This window comes from Ctenopharyngodon idella, chromosome 9 (genome assembly GCF_019924925.1).
Source record: "Ctenopharyngodon idella isolate HZGC_01 chromosome 9, HZGC01, whole genome shotgun sequence".
Lineage (NCBI taxonomy): Eukaryota > Metazoa > Chordata > Actinopteri > Cypriniformes > Xenocyprididae > Ctenopharyngodon > Ctenopharyngodon idella.
This window is the reverse complement of record NC_067228.1, coordinates 19,983,380-20,009,770: the sequence shown is the minus strand read 5'-3', so window position 1 is coordinate 20,009,770 and position 26,391 is coordinate 19,983,380. Positions and strand designations below refer to the sequence as shown.

At 36.2% G+C, this 26,391-nt stretch overlaps 1 protein-coding gene across 4 annotated transcripts; it reads left to right on the top strand.

Annotated features, from left to right (window-relative positions):
- The first annotated feature begins 241 nt into the window (after positions 1-241).
- Positions 242-3,734, top strand: si:dkey-18p12.4 (SPRY_PRY_C-I_1 domain-containing protein). Of its 4 annotated transcripts, none has more exons than XM_051906270.1 (11): positions 242-398; positions 680-816; positions 957-1,001; positions 1,080-1,190; positions 1,277-1,411; positions 1,703-1,807; positions 1,941-2,075; positions 2,412-2,463; positions 2,616-2,639; positions 2,788-2,814; positions 2,932-3,734. In XM_051906270.1, the coding sequence occupies exons 1-11, from the start codon at positions 380-382 to the stop codon at positions 3,456-3,458; spliced, it is 1,317 nt and encodes a 438-aa protein (XP_051762230.1). In that variant the 5' UTR covers positions 242-379; the 3' UTR covers positions 3,459-3,734. The 4 variants fall into 4 exon arrangements, with proteins under 4 accessions (XP_051762230.1, XP_051762233.1, XP_051762232.1 ...); XM_051906273.1 differs by having other exon boundaries at positions 260-398; positions 698-816; positions 1,083-1,190; XM_051906272.1 differs by having other exon boundaries at positions 260-398; positions 698-816.
- The last annotated feature ends 22,657 nt before the right edge of the window (positions 3,735-26,391 follow it).

Sequence of the window (26,391 nt, the reverse complement as noted above, 5' to 3'; positions counted from 1 at the left end):
GACAACCATGTAGGCCTGTTAATTTATGAAATTACGCTACACATTTGAAAGGTAATGTAATGAATATGGTTTATGAATATGAATGATAAATTATGTAGAATTATTATTATTATTTTTTTTACGTTTATTAATAAAACGTATAACGTTTACAAACAATTTTTTTGCAATGTTTTCAAATCCTAGACACTCCCCTGCACCAAAAAGGACAAAAATCAAAAGTCGTAAACAATCTTACATGGTTTCACTTGTGGTTTAACAGGGCGGGGTCGAGATATATATATATATGCTGTACAAGAAAAACAACTCCTTTCTTTCGACTGCAGTGACAGTCAAGAATGTGTCCACAAGAGCTCTTATTGGATTACACTATACATGAAAAATGGCATTTGCAGCAGCTGGTATGCACTTTTTTTTTAAAAAAAACTTTCATATCTTATATTTGGAGTGTTAGGGAAATAAAAACATTTTCACAGTTTTCTCAGACATTCTTTTGTATGGCAGGAATTTAAAATATAGTGCAACAAATATTCAAACATGCATATTAATGTGTTAATGTGTGGCGTCTTTGTTAACATCAGTCATACAGTATGTTTCATACACTGAGTTGATTGTAATTAATCGCTGTACCGTGTCAACAGCTTTACTGTTTCATTTCCTATTGCACTTGCCAAATTCACAGGCTGTCTATATGTTGCAGAAGACAAAAGTGCTGAATGTACCTCAAGTGACATTAGTCTGCCACACATAAATAAGAATAAAAGAGCTTCTGCGTCATTCCCAGCTATCAGGCCAACTCTGAGTTCTACAGTACCACAGGTATAATTTCACAAACTTCTTTTACAGACAGTTTCTTTTTTAAATTATTTTAAACAGTACCAAAATACCTTGTAGTTAGTTTCAGCTTGTTTTTGAAGGTGGTGAATTATTATTATTTTTTTTTTCAATTTTCCTTATAGAATGTTGTTAAAATATTCAAACGACTTGGGAAGGCCTGTCACCAGGTAAACATATGCATGTAATATAAAGTATTATTAATTATATTTAAGCCACTAGCATTTGATATAAACATTTCTTTGCAGCAGTTCAAAATACCAGCAACCAAAAGCATTCAACCAAAAGACAGTTTCTCTCTTGATGAGTCAAAGAACATTATCATAGATCTGGCTGCTGAACTGGACAGAGTGCTACAGGTAAACATTTGACATTATTATATGAATTTAATATAGAATAGAGTTTTACAGAAGTTTTAAATGTATTATCTGCATTATGCCCACAGTCCAATATCCTCTTCTCAATGACTCGAAAGTTTAAAAATAAAGGAACTAAAGAAGAACAGGAAGAACAGCAACATTATATTTTGCAATGGGCTGAAGATCTTGAGAACACACAAACAAAACTGGACAAGGAAGAGGTTTGAATTCACTTTTTATTAGTGATTAGTTTTACAGAAATTTGATAACGTGTCCTAGTCAGGCATGAGGCCATACTGATACACGATAAGCAATAAAAATGTATCTCTTTCTGTTTTGAGAGTTTGTGTACTAACCATCTTTGAGCAAAGTCACAACAAGCCTGGTTAGAGGACAGTGGTACAAGGAAAATTATGTATTAACCTTATTAGAGCTTATTTTACTAGTTTTTACAATAATATTTGTTTACTTTCTCTTTTTCTTTTTCATTTCTGCTCTTTTGCTTGCTGTAGAAACAACAGACCTGTTCCAAGCAGTTGTCAAACAGTGAAATGAAATTTAACAAAGCAAAAAAAATCTTGTCTGACTGGTCTTGGAAACTGAAAGAAATGAAACAGGTTTGTACCTGTATTTTGTTGTTTACAGAGATTAGAGGGATAAGACATGTTCCTGTCATGCAGATATAATTAGAGAACTTATAAATCTCTTTCTATCTGTTGACTATATATATACTTTGCCTGTTGACTGTAGAACTCAGTATGTCCAAAGGGGGAATGTAAAGAAACACTGAGGGATTTCCATAAAGAGTGGAAGCAGGGAGAGTCCAGCATACTCCCAGTAATGGACTGGATCATATGGACTGTACTACAGTCAGAAAGCTCTGAGGTAAAGTTAATCATAAAGAAAATGAAAATTGGTCATATAAAGAAATCAAGTATGGCTATATAACTGTAGACAGATTTCAATCTTTTTTTTGTAACTGAACATATCTAAATCATTTACGCATGAGATTTCAACTGATGTTCTAAACTTTCAATAAATGTTATGAAATAAATGTCAAAATACATTTTTATGATTCGTGTTTATACTTACTCAGAGAAGTGCTTTTTATTTATTTAGTTTTTTACTTATTATTTGTCACTTCAATTATCTTTCAATCTTAAAGAGTATGCCTTTTCTTGTGGCTTTCTTGTGGTAAAATGCTTCTGTTTTGAATGGCAGGATTCAGTCTCCAGACAGTGGGTGAAGTGTAAACAGAGGTCCAAAAACACAGGTGAAGATTACTTTGGTCTTTCCCACAGAGTTTTTTCATATAGTGTTTTTATGCTAACCATGCTGGTGAAAGTTTGTCTCTTAAGTGGCAAAACTGCATTCAAATATATGTAAGGTTATGTCAATGTGTTTTCTTGTCTTTTCTCCTCATAGTTGGATTACACATTCCTGACTCAGGTACTTTCATTAGACTCATTGACTTTCATAAAATCATGGCTTTGCTTTTAATTGCACTTAAAATTTTGGGGAAAATAGAAAGAAAGAAAAAGCATTTGTGATTAAATGTTCTGTCAGGTTTAATCCAATGTTACTTTCATTTTTGCAGTTTGGAACTGGATTACAAAACCAACAGGTACAGCTCACCTGATATAACTGAAGCTTTTATAATCAAGGGATATAGGCTACATGTAAATGTACTATATAGAGTTCATTTTCAATATTTCAATACCTTCTCCTTTTGTTCTTGAAGCTGTTGTAATTCTGGATCCAAACACAGCCAACCCAGATCTCCTAGTCTCTGAAGATGGAAAATCTTTGAGGGCAAAAGAATATGGTCCCAATAACTGGGAAGGGTTCCAATGGAAGCGTTCTAAATATGATGGCTGGACATGTGTCCAAGCTAAAGAGGGTTATAACACAGGTAGCCATTACTGGGAAGTAGATGTGAAGAAAAAATGTGAGTGGCGGGTGGGAGTCGTGAAGGAATCAGCTCCTCGGAATGGCTATATCACCATGAACACAAAAACAGGGTACTGGAATCTGCGTCTGCAGCTGGGAACGTTGATGGCTCTGACTGAACCAGTCACTAAACTCAACCTGCCAACACCCTCTAAGATAGGAGTTTATCTGGACATAGATGAGGGCCATGTCTCCTTCTATGATGCAGTGAAAAGAAAACATATCTACACCTTTAACACAGACTTTAATGAGACTGAAAACATTCATCCAATGTTTGGCACTGTTGAGACAGACAGACCATTGGTGATTTCATCATAAAATGTATTTCCCAATATGTAAACATGTTATTCTGTTATTTCAACGTGATCTCATGAGAATACGTGTGTATTTTTACGTAAATTGTGGTTCTACCACACGTACATTTACGTACGTTTTCATACACACAAAAACGTACAACATTGACGTATTTAGAGGACTAAAACGTAAAAATACTTACGTATTAACAGCAATAAAAACGTAAATCATGTAACGTAAAGTGTGAATGTATATGAATTCCCATGTATTAATATTAAAATCGTGACTTTAATGATTTAATGTTGTTTTTAGTCGAATTTATTGAAAGCAGTTTACTCATCTACTTAATATGAAATAACATTTCTGTTCGTGACTTGTGCTGCTCGTTTCGGAGGATTGCATAATGTTAAACAAGACTACAATTTTAAACCTTATGAATACATTTTCTGTAATTGTTTAACCATTTTGTAATATTTAGTTTGTTTGCTGTGAGACACAGAAGGCGTTTTCTCCTATGCAGTGACTGACAATACAACCATAAGATACACCAAAACACAACATAAATTCACAAATCACATCAATTTTATTTGTTCGCTGTACTCCAAATCTTTAGAATCCATATGTTTTTAAGGAACAGATCCAAATTCAGCCCTTTGTCCATCGATCTTCATTTTGATTCTCAGCAACAGCGACTGTGACTGCATCACAGTCAAAGCTCGCGCTCGTTATGATTCAAATTTGAAAGTAGCGCCACCCTCGAGAAGCGTCACGACATGGTTTACGGCACTGATATCAAACGCTCATTGGTTCTCACCTTCGTCACAGATTACGACATGCCGTGTTTCAGTGGATTGACATTTGAAATGAGTGCGCGCCTTCACGGAGAGATGCCGGATTCATCATGTTTTCATGGATTAATAAATTAAATTCTGCTCTGTACCCTATAAAAAACTATTACCGCCAGAGAGGACAGTGACTGTAACTCATCATCATTTGAACTACTTTTGGTACCACTTTTGACATTTTCGCAAAAAAAAAAAAAAAAAATTGTGATTACGCTTGTTTGTCATTCTTTTATTTATATTAGTAGGTAGTTTAAAGAAATGGTTATGGGTAGGTTTAGGGGTAGGTGTAGGATTAGTGGCTCAAAATATCGTTTTAATGTTATATTTTTACTAAAATTGTCATTTTCCTACACATTTCTGCCCATTATGTTTTATTCTTTTAACATTCTGTATAAAATGGGTAGGTTTAGGTTCGGGATGGGGTTTAGGGATCTTACATTTATCTACAAAACGATAAAATGGAAATTATACATATATCTTTAAGACATGATAAGATTCGTAAATATTTTATGTTTTTTCGCTGTAAAAACGTAAGTATTTTTACGTTTTAGTGCCATAATTACGTCAATATTGTACGTTTTAGCACCTTTCTAAACTTACAAAAATGTACGTTTTGTGTCTTTGAAAGTTACGTATTAATACCTATGTATTAACAATGAGACAGGCTGGTCATTTAAATAGTGCAATCATCTCCTGAAATGGAAAATTATTGAAGCATATTAAAATGAAACCATTCCTCTTTGGCAACTCTATCCAAATTATAAATAAAAGTATATTCACTGTCATGTTATTTTTCTATTTGTTTAATAAAACAGTTTTAACCGTTTAAAAAAAAAAAGAAAGAAAAAAAAACCGGTCCTATCATGTGTTTTACTACATAAGGAGTTAATCTATAGTAAAAGTTCTACACAGTTAATCATAATGACTTCTTTCTGCATTGAAGACCTTCTGAAAACCTGTTCTTTACATTATCTTGACAAGACTTACAAAAAACTTTTGCACTGTTTGTCAGGTTTTTAATGCTTGTTGCAGAATTGAGATGAGATTATCAAGAAGGGAATTAAACAAAATTTACACAAAAGTTTTTTTTTAATGATATAGACAAGTACTATCATTAAAATGTAAAAAGAAAATTCTAGGCTATGAAATATTTCAATTTGATTCATATCTTTACTTTCTCAACTCAGAACCAGTTTTTGCCTGCAAAATGTATTGTTAATTCTAAAAACCACGAAACTGCCCATGTGACATCAGGAACCGGTTATCTACACTTATGATATAAAGCAATAAGGAAACGGTTTTTAAAAAATTGTTTTAAAACCTAGCCTGGCCTACAAGGAAGAAGGAAAAAGGCAAGCTTATATTACTGTTTACTGTTGACTCACATTTTTACTGACACGTGACTTCAATCCAAGCATTTTCCTTCTTTAAAGCTGCAGTCTGTAACCTTTTTGGGTTAAAAATGATCCAAAATCAATTACTGAGCAACAGTGTTGGGTGTAACGCGTTACTGTAATCAAATTACTTATCCACTTAAAAAGTAAAGTAAGGGATTACTGTTCATTTTTAGGTAATTTAATTACAGTTACTTATAATGTACTTGCGTTACATACTGTAAATTAGTTCAACAGTTCTGTTTAAATCAATATTGAATTTAAAATCTAAATTTGTCGTCTAAAGGTAAAAGTGAACGCTGCCTCTTTAAAATCATAAGCTGTAGTGCGCAACTTCGCACCAGCTGGCTGTGTAGTCGCTGTCTGAAGATGTCGGCAGAAGCGAGTGGCTGTTTTGCAGAATGGCAATATTCCAATTACTTCACTTTTTTGACACAGGTAGGCAAGAACATTAGGGTAAATGTAAGCTATGTCCTAGAGAGAAAAACTTTGCGCGCTCTCTGAGAGACGGTCTTCAGTCAGTTCGCTCTCAACCAAAGCGCACACACATAGCCGCCTCTCGCGAGTGTCAAATTTTCACGGTTTAATACACATAAACGTTCAAATACACACACAGTTAAGTCAAAATGCTTTAAAACTTGCTACTGTCTATATTGGCTGTCTGTATTATAAATGACAATCAAACAACAAAAGAAAATATATTTAATTTATACAGTTATGACTATGCAGAGTTATTTTATATTTGATTATTCAATTTCTGTGGTATTTATACTTACTACTATTAGACCTACATGGAAAAAAATATATAGCATTGTTTTATTTGTATTTTTATATATTTTTACCGTGGTATCGAGTATTGTGCACTTTTGGTGGTATAGGTACCGACTAGGCTACTAGATTTTTGTTAAAGTGACATCCCTATTTGTTACTAAAAAAAAAAAAAAAAATAGTATTATAAAGTAAATAAAAGTATTATAGTATATGTTTTAATAAAGTTAAAATGTTTTAGAAATCTATAAAAGGCTAAACTATTCCATGTTTTACTAAATTATTAAAAGAGTTTCCTTTCTATTGTCTATCCAGTCAAGGTTTATAGGGATTTTAAGAAGTAATTAGTAAGTTACTTATTGAGTAATTAAATTACTTTTCAGACAGAGTAATTAGAAAAGTATTTTAAATACAACATTGATGATGTAATTAGTAATTAGTAATTAATTACTTTTTTGAAGTAACTTACCCAACACTGCTGAGCAAGTACATAACCAGCCATGTTCAAAACGATCTCCTTACCTTAGCCTGATTCACAACGATAAGCTTGCAATAATGTTTTTGTTGTTTGTTTGTTTTTGTTTTTTTGAGTGGTACTGGTAGGTGTCTGCGGGAAATATGAGTTTGCCTTTGCGTCATTACATCACGTCTGTATACATAAAGAAAGAGTCCCGGACGCTGCATGTGGTGGATCATTTGAAGACTCTTTTACAGCAGCTGTAATAATTAAAGGTGGGGTAAGGTAATTTTTTTTTAAAAATGCTGTTGTTGATATTTGAAATCAACTCAAACAAACCCACCCCTCTCTTCATTGCTCTGCCTCCAAAACTCACACTCCAATCCTAACCACCCTGCTCCGAGTCGGTCTCGAACCCTGGCCCGATCAGTGCTGGCAGGCGAAGCGAGAGCACTAACAATGACGCTAAACACTGCATTCTCTAGCGGTCGTCAGTGTGCAGTGGTTTACTTGCACAACTCTCACTAGCTGGCCACTGTTACACACGCAATGCAAGAGTGGAGGTCTGTTTATCACAGCTAACACGCAACAACGTGCAGGTATCATATCTTATTTTTTATATATATATTTAAATGATATACCACTGTGTGTGTGTAGGTGGTGAGCACTCGTGTTGGAGGTATACCTGAAGTAGGGCTGGACGATTATGGCCTAAAATCAAAACCTTGATTAACTGAACATTTTACCTCGATTACGATTAATGAACGATTTTTTTTTTGTTTTCTTTTTTGCCCTCATAGTTCACTGACAAGGTCTGTACTGTAAGTATGCTGGACTACTAAAGTTGGGATATTTTTTCCTATTGAAAGTGATCTGAAAGCTCACTTTCAGCAGTTATTTTATCTATTGTTCCTAACATTTTTTACAGATGTCTGATCATTGTAAATCATAAAAAAGATAAATTAGCACAGTACAGTAGGCCTACAATTAGAGCGATTGCGTGTGTGAATTAGTCATACCTTCTCTCTATTAATTGTGAAGCTGTGGGTTGTAAATAGTTCCTTCAAAAGTAGAAAAATATATGCTATAATAAGTTTTGAGTTTCTAAGCTACTTTAGTGATAAATCACAGGACAGCGCTGACAACTAGTTTCTGCGTTCCTCTCTGTGCGCGCGATTTTCACGTTTTGTGCAGATACTGTTTACTGTTCGTGCCACAATGCAGCTGTGCAAACACGGTAATTCGATATAATACACATATAATAAAATCGCTTGAATGTCCAAACTGGTAAACCTTAAAACACATAAAACTGACTACATAAAACGCGCGCCGTCTCTGTGTGTTGACTCGACGATGCTTACACCTCCGTGTTGCTTTCATGCCACTGACTGGATGGGTCAGAGTCACGTGGCTACACACGCGGTAGTATGTTTTTAAAGTCCCCGTGAACAGGAAGTTGCAAACGACTTTTCTCCAGTGTTGTGACGTATTTCCAAGTGAAACGGAATATTGAATAGAGGGCAGGGTTTTACTTTAGCGCTCCTCCTCTCCATCTCTTGCTCATAGCAGACTAACGGTTGGAGGGGAGTGGTTTAAGCGTATTCAACCCAAGCTGTCAAACTGACGTCATCAGAGAAGGAACGCCATTCCAGACCGGAAATAACTTTTCAGATTTTGATTAAAGATTACCATGACAAACAATTTTTTTCTGTGTATTAACTTGCACCGATTAATTGTTCACCAGAAGACTAGTAATATGCACTAGCTAAGTAACTAGGGGCAATTTTGATTTCATGATGACTTTAAGGTGGAAGTATTAACAGGATTAAAAAAACGAAATAGAGGGTATGCATAGACGTCACTTTCCAGAACGCGCTCCCTCAGCTGGACTGAGTGGAAAAAGAACCTGCTGCATGACTGGATTTATTAGGAGAAACTGCGAAAACGCGAGTAAAACAAACAATTACACTGAAGTTTGGGCTCGAAAGTGTTTCATAGAAACCTAATCCATGGATTATGTCAGTTTGAGGTTCTGAATTTCAGTTTCGATTACTTTTCGATTAATTGTCCAGCCCTAACCGGAAGTCTTGCCTGATGAGTTGGTGACTCTGTGTGAATCATCAGTTCCGTCACTTTGCAATGCAGTGGCGTGCACAAGGGGGCGTGCACTCTGATCACGAAAGTGAAAGTGCCCTTTGAGGTCGCATTGCGGTGCCCCCGTGTTCCCATTTCTGCCCCCCGGAACTCAGTTTCTACCCCCTCCCCGGAACGTGATTTCAGCCGAGGGAGAAACCCACAATATGATATGATTCAAATTTTAAATTTCTATTTTATTGTATTTTAAAATGTAATTTATTCCTACACTGTAAAAAATGATCACAATTTTAACAGTAAAAATTGTACAGTAAAAAAGTTAATTGGTTTACAGAAAGTTTCCATACTACATACAGCGAATAACTGTAATACAGTTGTAATAAATGTACAACTGTACATTTAATGTAATTTTACAGTAAAATACCATTAAATTGGCAGTTTTTGGAAGTGACAAGGAGTCATTGTATAATTTATAGTGAATAAACGTAAATTGACATTCCCACAATTCCCTGCGTGACACTTCACATTTGATGTATTTTCGTTTAAAAAACTGTTTTTTTCTTAGTTTTTTTCTAATCAGTTATGTACATTAGGGTTTTATGTTACATCTAATGTTGCTAAATTAATGTTTATTGCATTTTTAAAATTTCATGTGTGTTACCATGATGGTGTTTAGTGCTTGTGTGAATGACACTGTGTGCACCTTCTATAATTAGTATTGTTCTTCTCAGCTTGAGGAAATGCTGCTTCTGATGAACTTTGATTCATCATGTGATTCACCACAGTGTTTAGTGGTTGTCAGTGTATTACAAAGGTACAAAACAGATATTAGTATTTCAATAGGTTAGTAAATTAACATTATATCAGTTAATGAGATTTTTACTGTAAATTTAATTTAAATCTCCAAAACCTAAAATGTTGCTATCGTACTTTTTACGGTAAAGTTCTGGCAACCACAGCTGCCGTTTTTTTACAGTAAATTTTACGGGGATTTTTTTTTTTTTTTTTTAACAGTGTATGGTGGTAAAGCTGAATTTACAGCAGCCATTACTCCAGTCTTTAATGTCACATGATCCTTCAGAAATCATTGTAATATTCCTGATGCATTATTTTTAGCATTTATTTGAAATAGAAATCATACAGTATGTAACATTATAAATGTCTTTATTGTCACTTTTTTTATTGACATTTTTTACGTTCCCAAAACCAACACTGAATATTTGTAGAACGCTCTTATAAAAAAAATTTGTTAGCTGGGTTGACCTCTGTGTTATTTTCTAAGTACAGGCCATGTGGGTGGGGTTTTACACATAAGAAGTTGCACATTTAAAAGAAAGACGAAATGAAATCATTCCTTCATATAAGAGAAACATTTCATCATCTGGAAAGAGCAAGGCAAATGTCATTTGAAGTGGAAGGTTATTTTCAGTGTAACACTTTCTCTTTCTCTCCATTTATAGGTTAACATGCATTATTGCATTAATTAAAATTTGAACTGCATCTTCTAAGATACTTCACCTTGGCATCACCATTTCACGGTCCGTGTAACGCTTTGCAGTTCTTTGTTCAATTCGCACCATCAAAATGAACCAAATTTTTTAGAATACTTCACAAACGGATAATTGTCACTCAGTTTAATTTTCGATTCTACAAGTTTGGGTTGTTTCGTCCGAATCTGATTTTTCAACAAACATAAAAAAATGACTCATTATTCTGATTTTCCATTTATATAATAAGCGCTCGCGGGTGGATCGTACCACCAGTACCGCTGGGGGTGGAGCAAGGTGTTAATGTATTTACCCAGAGCGCTGTAGCGTTATGGATAGATCTATGACACGCCTGGCCAAGCAATAAGTTAGCGCCTGCCCTACACTATATGTACAGTTCGTTGAGCGGTTCATAGAGTTTTACTGTGGAGTTGGACTTAAGTAGCAAAAAATACGGTCAGTGCTTAACTCAGTAAAGTTGGCAATATATTTTCACGTAATAATGGCTTAGTTTCTTATAATAATGAGAAAGTTTCTCGTAATAATGACTTAACATCTCATAATAACGAGAAACTTCCTTATAATAATTACTTATATCTCAAAATAACAAGAAAGTTTCTCGTAATAATGAGAAACTTTCTCTTAATAATGAGAAACGTCTACGCATGCGCGAAGCAGCGGCGCAGAAGGGCGTGGCACGCTAGTGATATCCGCTGGTCAAAGCCGTGTAAATGCGAGAACACAGCAAACATGGCACATTCTGCAAAACAGTTGTTTTCGTTAAAGTCAGTGTAATCTACAAAGTGCAAACTATAATATCATTAAATAACATAAATTATAAATTATCAGTATATCCTCAATACTCTTCCATGAGCAGGAGAAGGTGGTTACCGTGGTAACGAACGACGCCTGCTTGTGCTCACCGGTGGAAACTGTTGCATGAACGCTACGGCTTACAAAACTATCAGATTAACGAAGGAATATGATATTTATTCGTTAAGTTTAAGTGTAACGTCTTCATAAAATGTGTGGGTTTATGTGTTAATATTAACACGTATTTCACGGATGAGTCTAGGCTATTTGATGTTTAGGTTTGCCTAGACATACAGAAAACACCATTTAAGATCATTAGAATGTATGCAAAACTGCTTGAAAATATGTTCAGCAGATGTTTGTAGACAGCTTTCCAGATGAAGCGTTCTTTAACAGAGGTGTGTGCGGTCATCATTAGCCTATCTGTTTGAAACCCATGGATCACCATTTTGTGTTGCTGCTTGTTACACAAAAATACAAAATGAATGTTACAAATGAATAAAAGACTATATCTCATATACTGATAATTTATCAATAATGTTATTTAATGATATTATAGATTACATTTTTGCAGAATGTGCCATGTTTGCTGAAATTTGACCAGCGGATGTCACTAGCGTGTCACGCCCTTCTGCTTTGCTGCTTCGCGCATGCGTAGAAGTTTCTCATTATTACGAGAAAGTTTCTCGTTATTATGAGATGTTAAGTCATTATTATGAGAAACTTCCTCATTATTATGAGAAACTTCCTCATTATTATGAGAAACTAGCCATTATTACGTGAAAATATATTGCCAACTTTACTAAGCACTGACCGTATTCTTTATATGCTACTTAAGTCCAACTCCACAATAAAACTCTATGAACCGCTCAACGAACTGTAGGCTACATATAGTGTAGGGCAGGCGCTAAATTATTGCTTGGCCAGACGTGTCATAGATCTATCTACAGCGCTCTGGCTGAATACATCAACACCTTGCTCCACCCCCAGCGGTACTGGTGGTACGATCCACCCGCGAGCGCTAATTATATAAATGGAAAATCAGAATAATGAGTCATTTTTTATGTTTGTTGAAAAATCAGATTCGGACGAAACAACCCAAACTTGTAGAATCGAAAATTAAACTGAGTGAAAATTGTCCGTTTGTGAAGTATTCTAAAAAAAAAAATGAAAAAGTGAAAGTTTGAAGCAAACTTTTCATTTGGTTCATTTTGATGGTGCGAATTGAACAAAGAACTGCAAAGCGTTACACGGACTAGACCATTTCACCAGTGAGCTTCAGAAACACAATAAGCATTTACATGTTAGGAAAAGAATAAATGTAGCCGCTATGTATTTAAACCATTATGAATGTGGGTGTTTTTATGTAAATAAATAGACTGTGGTTTTCATCTTTGTGTTGGCTATAAAGGCATGAACAGAAATGAAATGGTAACCTGGAACATGTTATGATGTGATTGTGCTCTGAGTCACATACTGATCACATGTATTTCACATGAATAACTATTATTTACACGTGACTGTGGTCATTTGTACATTGTTGCAAAATGTGACATAGCTCTCAGTAATGTTTCTGAGATTAAGAGTTGATAAGATGTTTGACATGTTTTACTTCCTTTATCACGTTGTTTAAGAGATGTTGTTTTTGATCCTCCCACATGTACTTTCATTTTCTCTTTCTGACTTTTATTAGTTGTTGTTCTTTCAGTGTGGATTTGAAGAAAAAATGAAGAAAAAAAAAGTTAAAGAAATTTGTAAAAACATGAACAATTACATATATTGACCATTAGAGGTAATAGAAGTTTAATTTTTATGTAGTTTTATATGTTACCTTGCCTTTTCTGCAAATACGATTTTATTTTTCATCATTGTGCTGATGTCAGATGTCAGGGTTTATTAATGTTAAAGGATAGGTGAAATTAATTGAATACAAACTGCACAATAGAAAAATAAGACAGGGCAAAAAGAAAAAAAAATACCATCTAGATTAGAACAAGGGTTTTCCCAAGGTGGCCCAGGAAATTGAGAAACACAATTTTTATTTTCTTACACTGTATGGGTTTGTACATAAAAAATATAGCTGCCTTTATACTCCAGAAAGGGGGTTCCCTTGCAAAGGGATCATAATATTTGACATCATATTTGGCATTTTGAAAACACCTGATGAAGAAAACATGTTTGTCAGATGGATCACCTGATAATGCGGAACTTTGGAATTTGGGGTTTTTTTCTGCTTTTGCGTTTTTGTTTGTCGTTCAGTCATATTGTAAGATCATCTGATCTGGCTCTGATACTACCTTTGCTGAGACTACATAATGATCTTGTTTCGTCTGTCTCTTGTTCAAGAGCTAGAAGTGGAACATCCTTCACCTCCTCTATGGCCTCCAAGGCTTTTGATTGTTCAGAACACTCCTTCTTAACCCTCAAGCAGCCTTTATGACAAATGTGGGCAAATCATTTTGTGTTTTTAAAAATATACCTTCCTTTAACTTGTGATAAAATCTAAAACTTAAGGAGGTTAAGTTCGTTACAACAATGATTTATAGCAGGGGTGTCCAAACTACGGCCCGCGGGCCAAATGCGGCCCGTGGATGAATTTCAAACGGCCCGCAGCTTGTCTATTAAAATCCATTATGTATGGCCCGCCATGCATAATTTACAAATCGTGCAGTTTCACAATGTCAACACAAGGTGGCAGTAGTAGATTTTAGGCCAGGGAAACATTAACGCGCCAAATAAAGCGGAACGAAACAGCTCTACTTATGCGCACTGCGCAGCGCGCGACTTACGAGTTCACAAATGTGTTCACTTGCTGAGTGTCTCGATCACACGACCACTAAACAGCCGGTGAGAAGTGTTCGAGTTCGGCGTAGAGGTCTCGGGTAGGCTACAAGCTGCAAATCTGTCTGTGATTTAATTCAGTTTAACCCTCTACTGCACACGTTGATGGCACATGGAAAAAAAAAAAAATCCACATAATTTTTTGGTTCATTTGGGAACATTTTGATAAAAAAAAAAAAAATAAAAAAAAACTCACCCCACCACAAAATATTTTGTTGTGCAACAATGGTACAGAATCATAGAGAAAATCATCAAAATCACAATTTCTTTAAAAAAAAAAAAAAATGTCAAGAAATCATTAAGTAAAAAGTGAAAAACACTTTAAAGACATTGATATATTGAATTTGATACATGCATAGGTCTGTATCATGTAGTGTCATGCCATATACTACATGTAATAAGATTTCTCTCTGTACAAAACTTCAATAAGCAGTTCTTCTCTGCTGTGAAATAGAGGTGTATGTTACAATTTTTGCACATCACTTTGGGTGTTCCTGCACACCCGGGAACCCTGCACCTTCCCTTCTTATAACACATTATGGCCAATGTGAGGTATTATCCAAAACATCCTTGAAAAGTAGGCTACCCCTTATCACACAACATTGCCCTGAGGCAATGAAAAGAAAAACTGAATTTCTGAACATGCAATATAAAAACTTCATAAAACCTGACAAAAGGCTTCTCTACACCTTCATACACACATTTTTTTTATGTACAGTTCATGTCATTTCAAATAAAATTACTAAAGCAAATAATCTTGCCTTCTTCTCACACCATGTGCTCCTGTGACCATGTGTCAGATCAGGACGTCCCACCTTTAAATGGTGCTTGATAGTGACTCCCACACCTTACTGGACTGTTCTTTGGTACTTTCTCGACCTTTCTAATCAACAACACTAACGTGCAAATCCGGAGAAACATTGACCCGATCCAGTTAGAATATTTTTCAACCAGCAATTCAACAACATTTATCATGGATTTACTGTGGTAACACTAACTGTAACTGTGGTATTTTGTCAGAAATGTAGGTTAATATCTCATTTTATTTAATTTTTAATGTAGACATGTATTAAGTGAGTAATAAAGGCCAAATTACAGACTATTTTTTTGTCATTAACTTGCAGTTTTGTGCATTCATATTTATATTAAATGTGTTTATAGACTAAATACCATAAAGCCATTCTAGATATAGAAACAATATTTTTACTTTTTATCATGTAGTGAGGTGCCATGTGTGGTTTTACCTGCGGTTATGATTAGAGTACTTTTTAATTTAAATAAGAATAGAGTTGTAACTCAGTAATAATATTTAAATTTCACCCTTTAAATTTTTACAGATATTGTTTGTGTATTAAATTTACATCTGTGTCCTATTCTTCTGTCAGCTCAAGCTTTTGTCAAATCTCATGTTTTCAAGAAACAAAACATGATATATATATATTATATATATATGACCTGGAGTATATGTCTATTAGGAATGTCGACCAAATTGACTACACCACCCCCACTTTTCTGGGATAGGGGACCCTAACGATGATATTTTTAACACAGGTAGTTCAAATAAATGAACTAGAAACCAGAGTACAAAAAGGGTTACACTTTATTAGAAAGGCAGGTACAATCCTTCTCAGCATATAGTATTGTTGAAATAATCTGGTCGGCAGCAATATTGATGTTAAGATGTAAATATAAGAGAAAATAAAACAAATCAAAACAACAAAGAAAACATTAAACAAAAGGAAAACAATTAACAATATTCAAAACAGATCAGGATTAAATTAATCAAATAAACATCACAAAAACAAACCAATATTGAATTTAGCGTTCAAATAAGTAAACTCACATTAGGTTGCTGAAACCCAACGCAGAGTTGCACGCACACAGCGTTTTCATATCAACAGGTCGTCAGCACAGAAATAATCCTAAAACACATTAGCGGGCATATTAGACTAACAGTTCTCATTAAAATCTACTCCTATGAATAAAAGTCATGTTTACTCACACTAAATTGTCGAGAGCAGCAGTCACACACAACAGCTCTTCCAGTCGGTCTTTGTCAGGTGACGTCACACTCGTGAAAACCGAAGTGCATTATGGGTGTCGCCGCCATTTGTAAGGTATCCAAAAAATCTCTGTATCAGTGCAGAGTTGTTGTTTTTTTTCTTTGGCTTCTTTTCATTGTAAAAATGGCACACTTTTGTTGTGTGAAAAGCTGCAGTAATATGTCCCACGATAGAAAATGTCAAAAACTTTACTACGAGACAAGATTTAGTCGGTTTCCTACTTGAAAAAGGCTGTACGGAGTGTATGTAAAGGCAATAACAGAGGCGCCGGATCGCATGGGTTGCAGCGGTGAGACGCAAAACATCACTTTCGTCAAGATATCTCCATTCATGTATGCTTGCTCTCTACATTTTCACAAAGGTCATTTAGAGATTTCTGTTTTCTAAAGTAGCAAACGTTATATCAACGCATTGTTTTGGATTGTATGTGCTATGAAACAACAATCAATTTAAACTGAATCCCTTTACTTAAATATGTCTATTTTTTTAATTATTAATTTTGCTAAGGCTTTTTACATTTTTATTTTATATACTTAGGTACGACATATTTTTGCTCAGTATCCATATACAGGTGCTGGCCATATAATTAGAATATCATCAAAAAGTTTATTTATTTTACTAATTCCATTCAAAAAGTGAAACTTGTATATTATATTCATTCATTACACACAGACTGATATATTTCAAATGTTTATTTCTTTTAATTTTGATGATTATAACTGACAACTAAGGAAAATCCCAAATTCAGTATCTCAGAAAATTAGAATATTGTGAAAAAGTTCAATATTGAAGACAACTGGTGCTACACTCTAATCAGCTTATTAACTCAAAACACCTGCAAAGGCCTTTAAATGGTCTCTCAGTCTAGTTCTGTAGGCTACACAATCATGGGGAAGACTGCTGAATTGACAGTTGTTCAAAAGACGACCATTGACACCTTGCACAAGGAGGGCAAGACACAAAAGGTCATTGCAAAAGAGGCTGGCTGTTCACAGAGCTCTGTGTCCAAGCACATTAATATAGAGGCGAAGGGAAGGAAAAGATGTGGTAGAAAAAAGTGTACAAGCAATAGGGATAACCGCACCCTGGAGAGGATTGTGAAACAAAACCCATTCAAAAATGTGGGGGAGATTCACAAAGAGTGGACTGCAGCTGGAGTCAGTGCTTCAAGAACCACTACGCACAGACGTATGTAAGACATGGGATTCAGCTGTCGCATTCCTTGTGTCAAGCCACTCTTGAACAACAGACAGCGTCAGAAGCGTCACGCCTGGGCTAAAGACAAAAAGGAATGGACTGCTGCTGAGTGGTCCAAAGTTATGTTCTCTGATGAAAGTAAATTTTGCATTTCCTTTGGAAATCAGGGTCCCAGAGTCTGGAGGAAGAGAGGAAAGGCACACAATCCATGTTGCTTGAGGTCCAGTGTAAAGTTTCCACAGTCAGTGATGGTTTGGGGTGCCATGTCATCTGCTGGTGGACCAACACTGTGTCCAAGGTCAACACAGCCGTATACCAGGAAGTTTTAGAGCACTTCATGCTTCCTGCTGCTGACCAACTTTATGGAGATGCAGATTTCATTTTCCAACAGGACTTGGCACCTGCACACAGTGCCAAAGCTACCAGTACCTGGTTGAAGGACCATGGTATCCCTGTTCTTAATTGGCCAGCAAACTCGCTTGACCTTAACCCCATAGAAAATCTATGGGGTATTGTGAAGAGGAAGATGCGATATGCCAGACCCAACAATGCAGAAGAGCTGAAGGCCACTATCAGAGCAACCTGGGCTCTTATAACACCTGAGCAGTGCCACAGACTGATCGACTCCATGCCACGCCGCATTGCTGCAGTAATTCAGGCAAAAGGAGCCCCAACTAAGTATTGAGTGCTGTACATGCTCATACTTTTCATGTTCATACTTTTCAGTTGGCCAAGATTTCTAAAAATCCTTTCTTTGTATTGGTCTTAAGTAATATTCTAATTTTCTGAGATACTGAATTTGGGATTTTCCTTAGTTGTCAGTTATAATTATCAAAATTAAAAGAAATAAACATTTGAAATATATCAGTCTGTGTGTAATGAATGAATATAATATACAAGTTTCACTTTTTGAATGGAATTAGTGAAATAAATCAACTTTTTGATGATATTCTAATTATATGACCAGCACCTGTACTGATTATAATTTTCTGACTACTTTTTACAGCTGTGGTCCTATGTTATGTAGCTAAAAACCTTTTCATTTAATTGCAGGTCAACCTGCTTAAAGATTATGGAGACCGACCCCATCTGGACACAATCCCTCCCTACATTAGGGCCACATCAGCATTAAACACACAGGGTGTGTCTCAATCAGCTCCCTAGTTCAGTAGTAGCACTGTTTAGGACTGTCTCAGTCGCAAAATGTGTGTACACAATATACTGATTCAAGAGCTCAGAGCTGAGTGAGATGCACACACAGACACTAAGTAAGGAAAAACAATGCAGTCAGCTGACACTATGGTCCATCAGGCTGGAGAAAGTGATCTGCATGTGCAGAAGTAAACTGACAGCTGCAGCATGGACTTGATAAGTACAGGATGTCTGATGTTTGTTTTGGAGATGATGATGATGATGATGATGTTAATGTACTATACGGGTCTGCCAAACCTGAGAACCTTTATGGCGTTATTACATTTTTTTTTCTTTTTTTTTTTTTGGTGCCTCTGATTCCAGACGCAACGAACATTCACAATACAAATTTCAAATGCTTCTGTGAACCTTAATGTTCCTCAGATTTGATCAGCTTGCACAACACTTATCTCTCATGTTTCCCCAAAGACAGTATACAGAGCATTCAATGAAACGGTGTCATATCTATATACAAACATGAAGCTTTCAGCTGTACGGGCAGACAGAGGTGATTTGCACAGAAATATGCCTCCTTTGTTTGAATACAGAGTAGCAGAGATTATTGACTGTTTTGAGATTTTCACAGAGAAACCATCCAATCTGACAGCGCATGCTTGAATCTTTTGTAGAACTGTAGTGTAGAAATGTGCTGATGTATTGCACCTAGAATACTATATATAATTTTATAATATAATTTTGTGCTGATGCTTTATCCAGTCTTGCATGAACAATAAAGCATGTATAATTACATTTTTCAAAATGTTGTTTATTGTCTTCTTGTAATCAACATTTCAACAGCCAAATGAAGTATGCAAACCAAATGTTGCACACACAAGGTGATTTGTAGATTTATTTTATTTTATGAATTCACAGGTATATGCACTTATAGCGTTGACAAGATAATTAATAATATCCGCGATCCGTGAACCAGATATTTAACTTATCCATGAATGAAGATGGATGCAGTGATGTTATAAAATCATGGCAGAATAAAAAATATATACATTTATTACATTTTAAGATATTTTAATCACAAATGAAATGGCTGTAGTGGCCTTTGGACGGCTAAACAGAATGAACTTTTGACACTTAAAAATACTTTTATATGTAGCAAAATATAATTAAAACCTTTTGGATTCAATAAAAGAGATCTAATTCCTTACATAATTTGGATAACATACCTTTGTTTTTATTATTATTAAGGCCTTTGGACAAAAAAAAAAAAAAAAATGACCAGTCACATCATTAAACCAGACAACACAGAGGTAGATGGAGGACAATAATTTACAAATTATTTTGGCTCTAAAAGTATAATATACCAGAATGTACTATACACTATTAAATTCTACATACATTTATGATGATGACTTGTTTGTTGGAACGATGTTTATTGTGTTATACATTGGCTTGTGTACTTAATGCAATAAAGAAAAAATGCATGAAAAGGGGTAGTATTACATAATTCAAAATTCTTCCTGATCACAACACTAAACCATCCTTAATCAGGAACTTATGATATACAGTTAACATGACATCATCATCATCATCATTACAGCAGACCTTACCTCTGCTGTTACTACTGTGTTGTCGCAGTCCTTCGGTCGGAATATAAATAAATCCTGCACCCAGCCATTAGTGAAATGTCTGTGGGCTTCGAGGGATTTATAGTTTTAAATTGTTCACTAGTATATGCGCTTATACCATAAACAAAATAGTTTACAATATATAAGTATGATGATTTAGGTCAGCACTCCAGCTTACTGCAGTCAGTTCGTACAGACCTATGAATGGATGACAATTTCAACAAATAACGGTCCCTGGCATCTTTGGTGAGTTTATCGCGATATGACTTTTTCACAGTTTTTTATTGTGCTTCTCCTTTTTTGCGAGTTATTTGCTTGTTATCTCTACTCTTGTAATCTCTTTCATTCTCACAGTCAGCAGGGATACCACAAATATGGCGCCGCGGTGACGTCATGCGCAACAAAATCACGTGTCTGACAAAGACCGATGCGCCAGAGAGAACCCCACACACACTCAAACGCTGTTTCATTAAAGCCCGCGAGACTTTAAAAGTCACCTGCCCTATCACGTCACCTGCCCCTTAAAGGCATAGCATGCTCATTACGGTTACATGTATATATATATAATGAACCGGCCCCCAGATGTGTCCACAACATCGAATCTGGCCCCCTTTTAAAAAAGTTTGGACATCCCTGGTTTATAGATTTCAGCCTAAATGCAGCTGTGTGCAGTCGCATAACTTTATGGAACTTGAAAATGGTGGTTAAATTGCTGTTTATTGAGAAGTCAGAGAGCTCTTGGATTTCATCAAAAATATCTGAATTTGTTTTCCGAAGATGAACGAAAGTCTTACGGGTGTGGAACGACATGAGGGTGAGTAATTAATGACAGAATTTTAATTTTTGGGTGAACTATCCCTTTAACCTCTTGACCTTAAAGGTGTTATACTCCTTTTCCCCAAATTCCTGTGAGATTTCTTTCTACTCTTCAGCTTCTTTCAAATTTTTCCTCTCGTGTAGGCTCAGTATCTACTAAGCTACTCTCTTTCACTGACTTTTCTTCAGTTGCCTCTCTACTGGCTAGTTCTCCTAGATCTATATCCAAACTATCCAAACATATTTAATATCCTCAAGTGATATTAAATGTTTCCTCCACACTTTCTCCCTCTGATCGCTCCTCCGGTACTTCTGGTAAAACTGCCTGAGTCTTTAAGCTGTCTACCTCATCTCTTTCCCGAAGTAGCTCCTCTGGTGGGAGCTCTGATAGTGCCTCTGTGACCTGAACAAAGGAGGATTGAGTCTTGTCGCATATGATTGTCTCCTCTACATGTGGAGCTGTTGGCATAACTGCCTCCTGACTCCTTCTCCAGTTGAGGTGAGAAGAAATGGCTTGCTTCCATACTGACCTCAGCTAGTGGATATACAGTATATGTGCAATCTCATCTTTCTTCTCCTCTTCAAGGCACCAGTAGTCTTTGGCTTTTTGGACAGGGGTGTTTAAGAGAAACAGTAAGCTTCTCTCCGATGGTCCAAGAGGCTCCAACTGCACAGGAGCTTCTCGATGGAACACAAAGCAGATCTTCTTCAGGCTGAGGTGGCTGATCTCCACAAAGTTGAGGAACAATGAAACGCAAGCAACTGCCAGCATGAAAATGATGAATCAATGTGGAATTAAAATGTGGAAAATGAACAGCACCGTGAGCCAAACAAGGCCAATCACAGTGGAGTGCTTGTTTAGGTCCAAAATATTACGCAAGAAGCTCCTGTCTCCCATGGTTGCATATTAGCTGTGTACAAGAAAAACAAATAGGAATTAGGAAGAGACAAGATGATACAAGTGTCTTTTACATAATCCAGTGAAACATAATAAGCCTGACACATACATAATAAATACATCATATACACAGAGATTTCAAAATATAGTTAGTGATATCACGAAAAATATTTTCCAAGTGTACCTTCTCACTAATCTGTAAACTTTCTGTAATGACTGAGACAAATCAGACACAATTATTTGTTATAGTTAACCAACAATTGGTTAAAGCTCACTCTGGGGTTTGTCCCCCATCCCCTTGAGAAGGTCTCAGTTACAAGTTTTATTGCACCAAGGAATGTTGGTTGCCACATGGAAGAGCAGAGACAAAGAGACACACAGAAAACCTGCATCTTTCCCACAGAAAACAGACTTTCCTGCATTAATTTATAGACAGACTGTTCTATAAATTAACATGCATATCCCCAGGAAATTGTATCCATTATTACTGTTTGTTGTATTGTACTCAGTATTGTATTCACATGTTTTATGATACATTTAAGGTAACTTCAGTTATGCCATGTTTAGTGTCTATGGGTTCGTATCGAGAAGATTTAAATGCTTGTGTATACGATGTGTTGATACCTGTGCAACGCATCAGTATTACAAGAATTTTTAATAGTTCCTCTTCAGCAACTCAGCCATTTTAATCTCGCTCGGTCGTAAAAGCCCCATAGAGGAATTTTGCCGCTCTGAGATCCTACCCATTTCATTGGTCAGGTCAACCCTTAGGGGTGTGACTTCTCCCAGAGCTTAAAGCCAGCACGCAATGCTCCTCCCTCGCTCTTACTTTTCCGACAACACAGGGGCTGCCTGTGGGCCGGTAGGCCTTTGGGCCTGGGCCTGCCCTGCCCCTAACCATGTGCTTGACTAGGAGAGGGAGAACTCTTTCCCCACTAAGAGTCAAATAAACAGCTCAAGTTGTTTCATATGTCTTCGACCAATGCAGAAGATATTGGTTACAACTCCGAATCATCAAGGATTTCTCCTCAGCCTGCAGATTCGATGCTCCTCAGCCTAAAGGCATTTTGCAAGTATCGTACATTTGAACACTAAACAGCGATTTAGTATTAATTTGTAAACCACCTGTGTCAGCTAAGGTGCTTTATTACTGAGGAAACTGATGATTCTTTTCCAGATTGTCTTTGAATTTTTCCCATACCTCCATTTCCGGTCCCACTTCTGGTTCAACTCTATCATTGTTCATTTTTACCTATGTATGTGTGTGACCTGCATGTATGTTATGTGTTTGTTAGTTTAGTTATGTGATTGTGAGTTAGTTAATAAAGCTTGTGAACAATACATATTTGGTTCTGACTCCATCTGCTAATAAATTGCCTCTTAAATGATTTAGATCTTGACTACATGCTCTGAGTAGTACTGTACAATAAGAATGTTGTTTCCCATAACCTGGAAATGAACATTTCTTAGAATTAATAAACAATTAACACTGAGTGTTCACTGGTTAATTGATTGTAATATTAATTTTAATGTAGCTACATCAAGTTAATCTGATTCACATATTCATAATTAATCATAATTAATCATGAGTTATGAATAATTATTAATATTTCCCCTTTGAGTTAATTTGCTACATTTCTTTCTAAACAAAACTAGACTGAATTGACCATTTACAAACAGGACCAAGAAACAACTGTAAGACTCAGATATGCTATTGCCAAAATACATCACCAATGGGCTCATTTCAACAACATAAGCCATCTGCACATCTTAGACATAAAAGAAAGAAGTTTTAAAGAGAGCATTAAAAAGTATTCATGTATCCATCTAACATATGTTGTGCATACTGCCACACAATATCCTTTTGTATAACAAAGTCAACATGAAATGTCATTTTCATACATATTCACAGAAAAAACACATATATGCAGCCCACAGCTAGCTCCCTCCACGATGGCCACACAGAAGGCCTCAGTGAGAGAAGTGTTGAGAAAGACATGACCCTGAACAAGAACATCCCTCACATGCTTATGATCCAGAACTCACAGCAGACGGACCCGCATGAAAAATAATGGTAAGTAGGCCCGACAGTAGAAACGCGGCTATTGAGGGTTGGTTTTGTTCCTTTACAAGATCTCATTGATGGTCGGTTATGTTCGGTTATGAAAATTTCAAGGACCGTCAGTTATCTATGACAGTCAGAGATTTCAGAGATTTCAAAGACGGTCAGTTTTTTTTTCATTAAAAGATCTCAATGATGGTCGGTTTTCTTCCTTTACAAGATATCAGAGACGGTCAGTTTTGTTTGGTTACAAGATCTCAATGAGGTCTTGTTCCTTTACAAGATCAGATGGTCGGTTCTGTTCCTTTACAAGATCAGAAGGTCAGTTTTTTTTTCATTACAAGATCTCGATGGTGGGTTTTGTTCCTTTACAAGATTTCAAAGAGGATCAGTTTTGTTCCTTTACGAGATTTCAGTGACAGTCGGTTTTATTTCGTTACAAGATCTCAATGACAGTCGGTTTTGTTCCTTTACGATATTTCAATGAGGGCTGGTTTTGTTCCTTTACAAGACATCAGTGACGGTCGCTTTTGTTCGGTTACAAGTTTTCAAAGACGGTCAGTTTTTTTTCCATCACAAGATCTCAATGATGGTCGGTTTTGTTCCTTTAAAAGATTTCAATGACAGTCGGTTCTGTTCCTTCACAAGATTTTAGTGACAGTCGGTTTTGTTTCGTTACGAGATCTCAATGACGGTCAGTTTTGTTCCTTTACATAATCTCAGTGACGGTCGGTTTTGTTCTTTTACGAGATTTCAATGAGGGTTGGTTTTGTTCCTTTACAAGATCTCAGTGACGGTCGGTTTTGTTCGGTTATGAAATTTCAAGGACCATCAGCTATTAATGACGGTCGGTTTTCTTCTGTTACGAGATTTCAAAGACAGTCAGATTTTTTTTCATTACAAGATCACAAGAAGGTTTTGTTCCTTTGCAAGATTTAAATGGGGGTCGGTTTTGTTTCTTTACAAGATTTCAATGACAGTTGGTTTTGTTCCTTTATGAGATTTCAGTGACAGTTTTGTTTTGTTACGAGATTTCAATGGGGTAGGTTTTGTTCCTTTACAAGATCTCGATGTGAAAATAAAAATTATTCTGCCTTTGGTCTGGGTCAGGCCAGAGAATCTCAGCCACATCACATTTGGCCCTAGCCAGGCAGCGGGGGTAAAATCCTCTACATGACTGCCTGATCCACCTCTGGCATGCATATGTCTAGGCAGGCTTCTTCCATGGCCTGAAGGAGGTGAAGGTGAACACAGATATACGGTTCTCGGTCATACACTTTCCACCTCCATGCTGAAAACTCTTTCTGGTTTAGAACTGAAACTCTGTCTACTGTATGTTCGAGGCAATTTGATGCATTTCTTTTTTACAGTAGCATAGTGCAACAGTGTATGTGTTGTCACAGCACAGAGTACAGCACTCGAAAGTTACTGTACAGAGCAGTCTTACTGTAAGTACACCTACCTGTTTTCCTCCCTGAAGGTTCTGATGATGGTGGCAACGGTGAAGTGACTCAAATTTGGCTGTACTCGTTGCCCAGCCTCCCTCACAGTCATACCTTGGACAAGGACAAGGTCAACTAAAGTGGCTCGAATTTCATCTGAGACTGCTTGTCTCCTTGCCCTTCCCCTTCCTTGTCCTCCTCCTCCTCTTCCTCCTCCTTCTCTTCTTCCTCCTCGTCATTTCTCTGTGGATCCATTGTTCCAAAACTCAACAAACTGATTTGGGCCCTTTTATCTATCTATTGAAGGATCTGATTGATGTGTGTTCAATTTTTACTTTTAGTGTTTTCACCTGGGGAATTGTGTGCTAATTGCGCTCAAGCTGTGCTGACTTGAGTGAACAGTATTGAATGCTAGTGCTTGTATTTTGCTGTGCTAGTACACAATAAGAAATTAAGGGATTTGTGTGTAGAGTTCTGCAGTGACAGCTCAACAAATCTGACTTATGTGTCAAAACAGGGGAGTAGTGTTTAGGGAACTGGATGTGTTTTTTGAAATTTTAGTTCAAAAGCCTGGTTATAGTGTTTTTACAATTGAGAAAAACTGTTAGAATCCAACTAATGGAAACACCAATCACCATTATGGTGACTTCAAATGAAATAAACACGATCATTAAATTACTGTTAATTCTCAATAAGAACTTCTGTAGATGAATGACAGAAATAAAGTCAATATGGTTAGTAATATGTGAAGCTGTAATGCTTTTTGTGGAGTTGTTTAATCCTCCTCTGCTGAGATCTCGAGAGATTTTCTTTTTTTATCTTCAGTTTATTTAATCTAAGGCTGTGGCTGAAGTCAGTTGTAGCTCTTGTGTTTCTGTTTGTCTCTTTTTTTCTGTTCTCTTCTTTCCTTCAGTGATTCTGCTTGTTAATGCTGAGATGATTCTATAAATATATAAAGATTTTGTGGATCATATAAGGTCCAGTTCTGGTTTATTTCTTTGCTCTT

Excerpts from the sequence above, each read along its gene's own strand:
- si:dkey-18p12.4 (XM_051906270.1), top strand. Across the intron at positions 1,002-1,079 it reads TTGGGAAGGCCTGTCACCAG|CAGTTCAAAATACCAGCAAC; the intron begins GTAAACATATGC and ends ATTTCTTTGCAG. Across the intron at positions 2,815-2,931 it reads CTGGATTACAAAACCAACAG|CTGTTGTAATTCTGGATCCA; the intron begins GTACAGCTCACC and ends TTGTTCTTGAAG.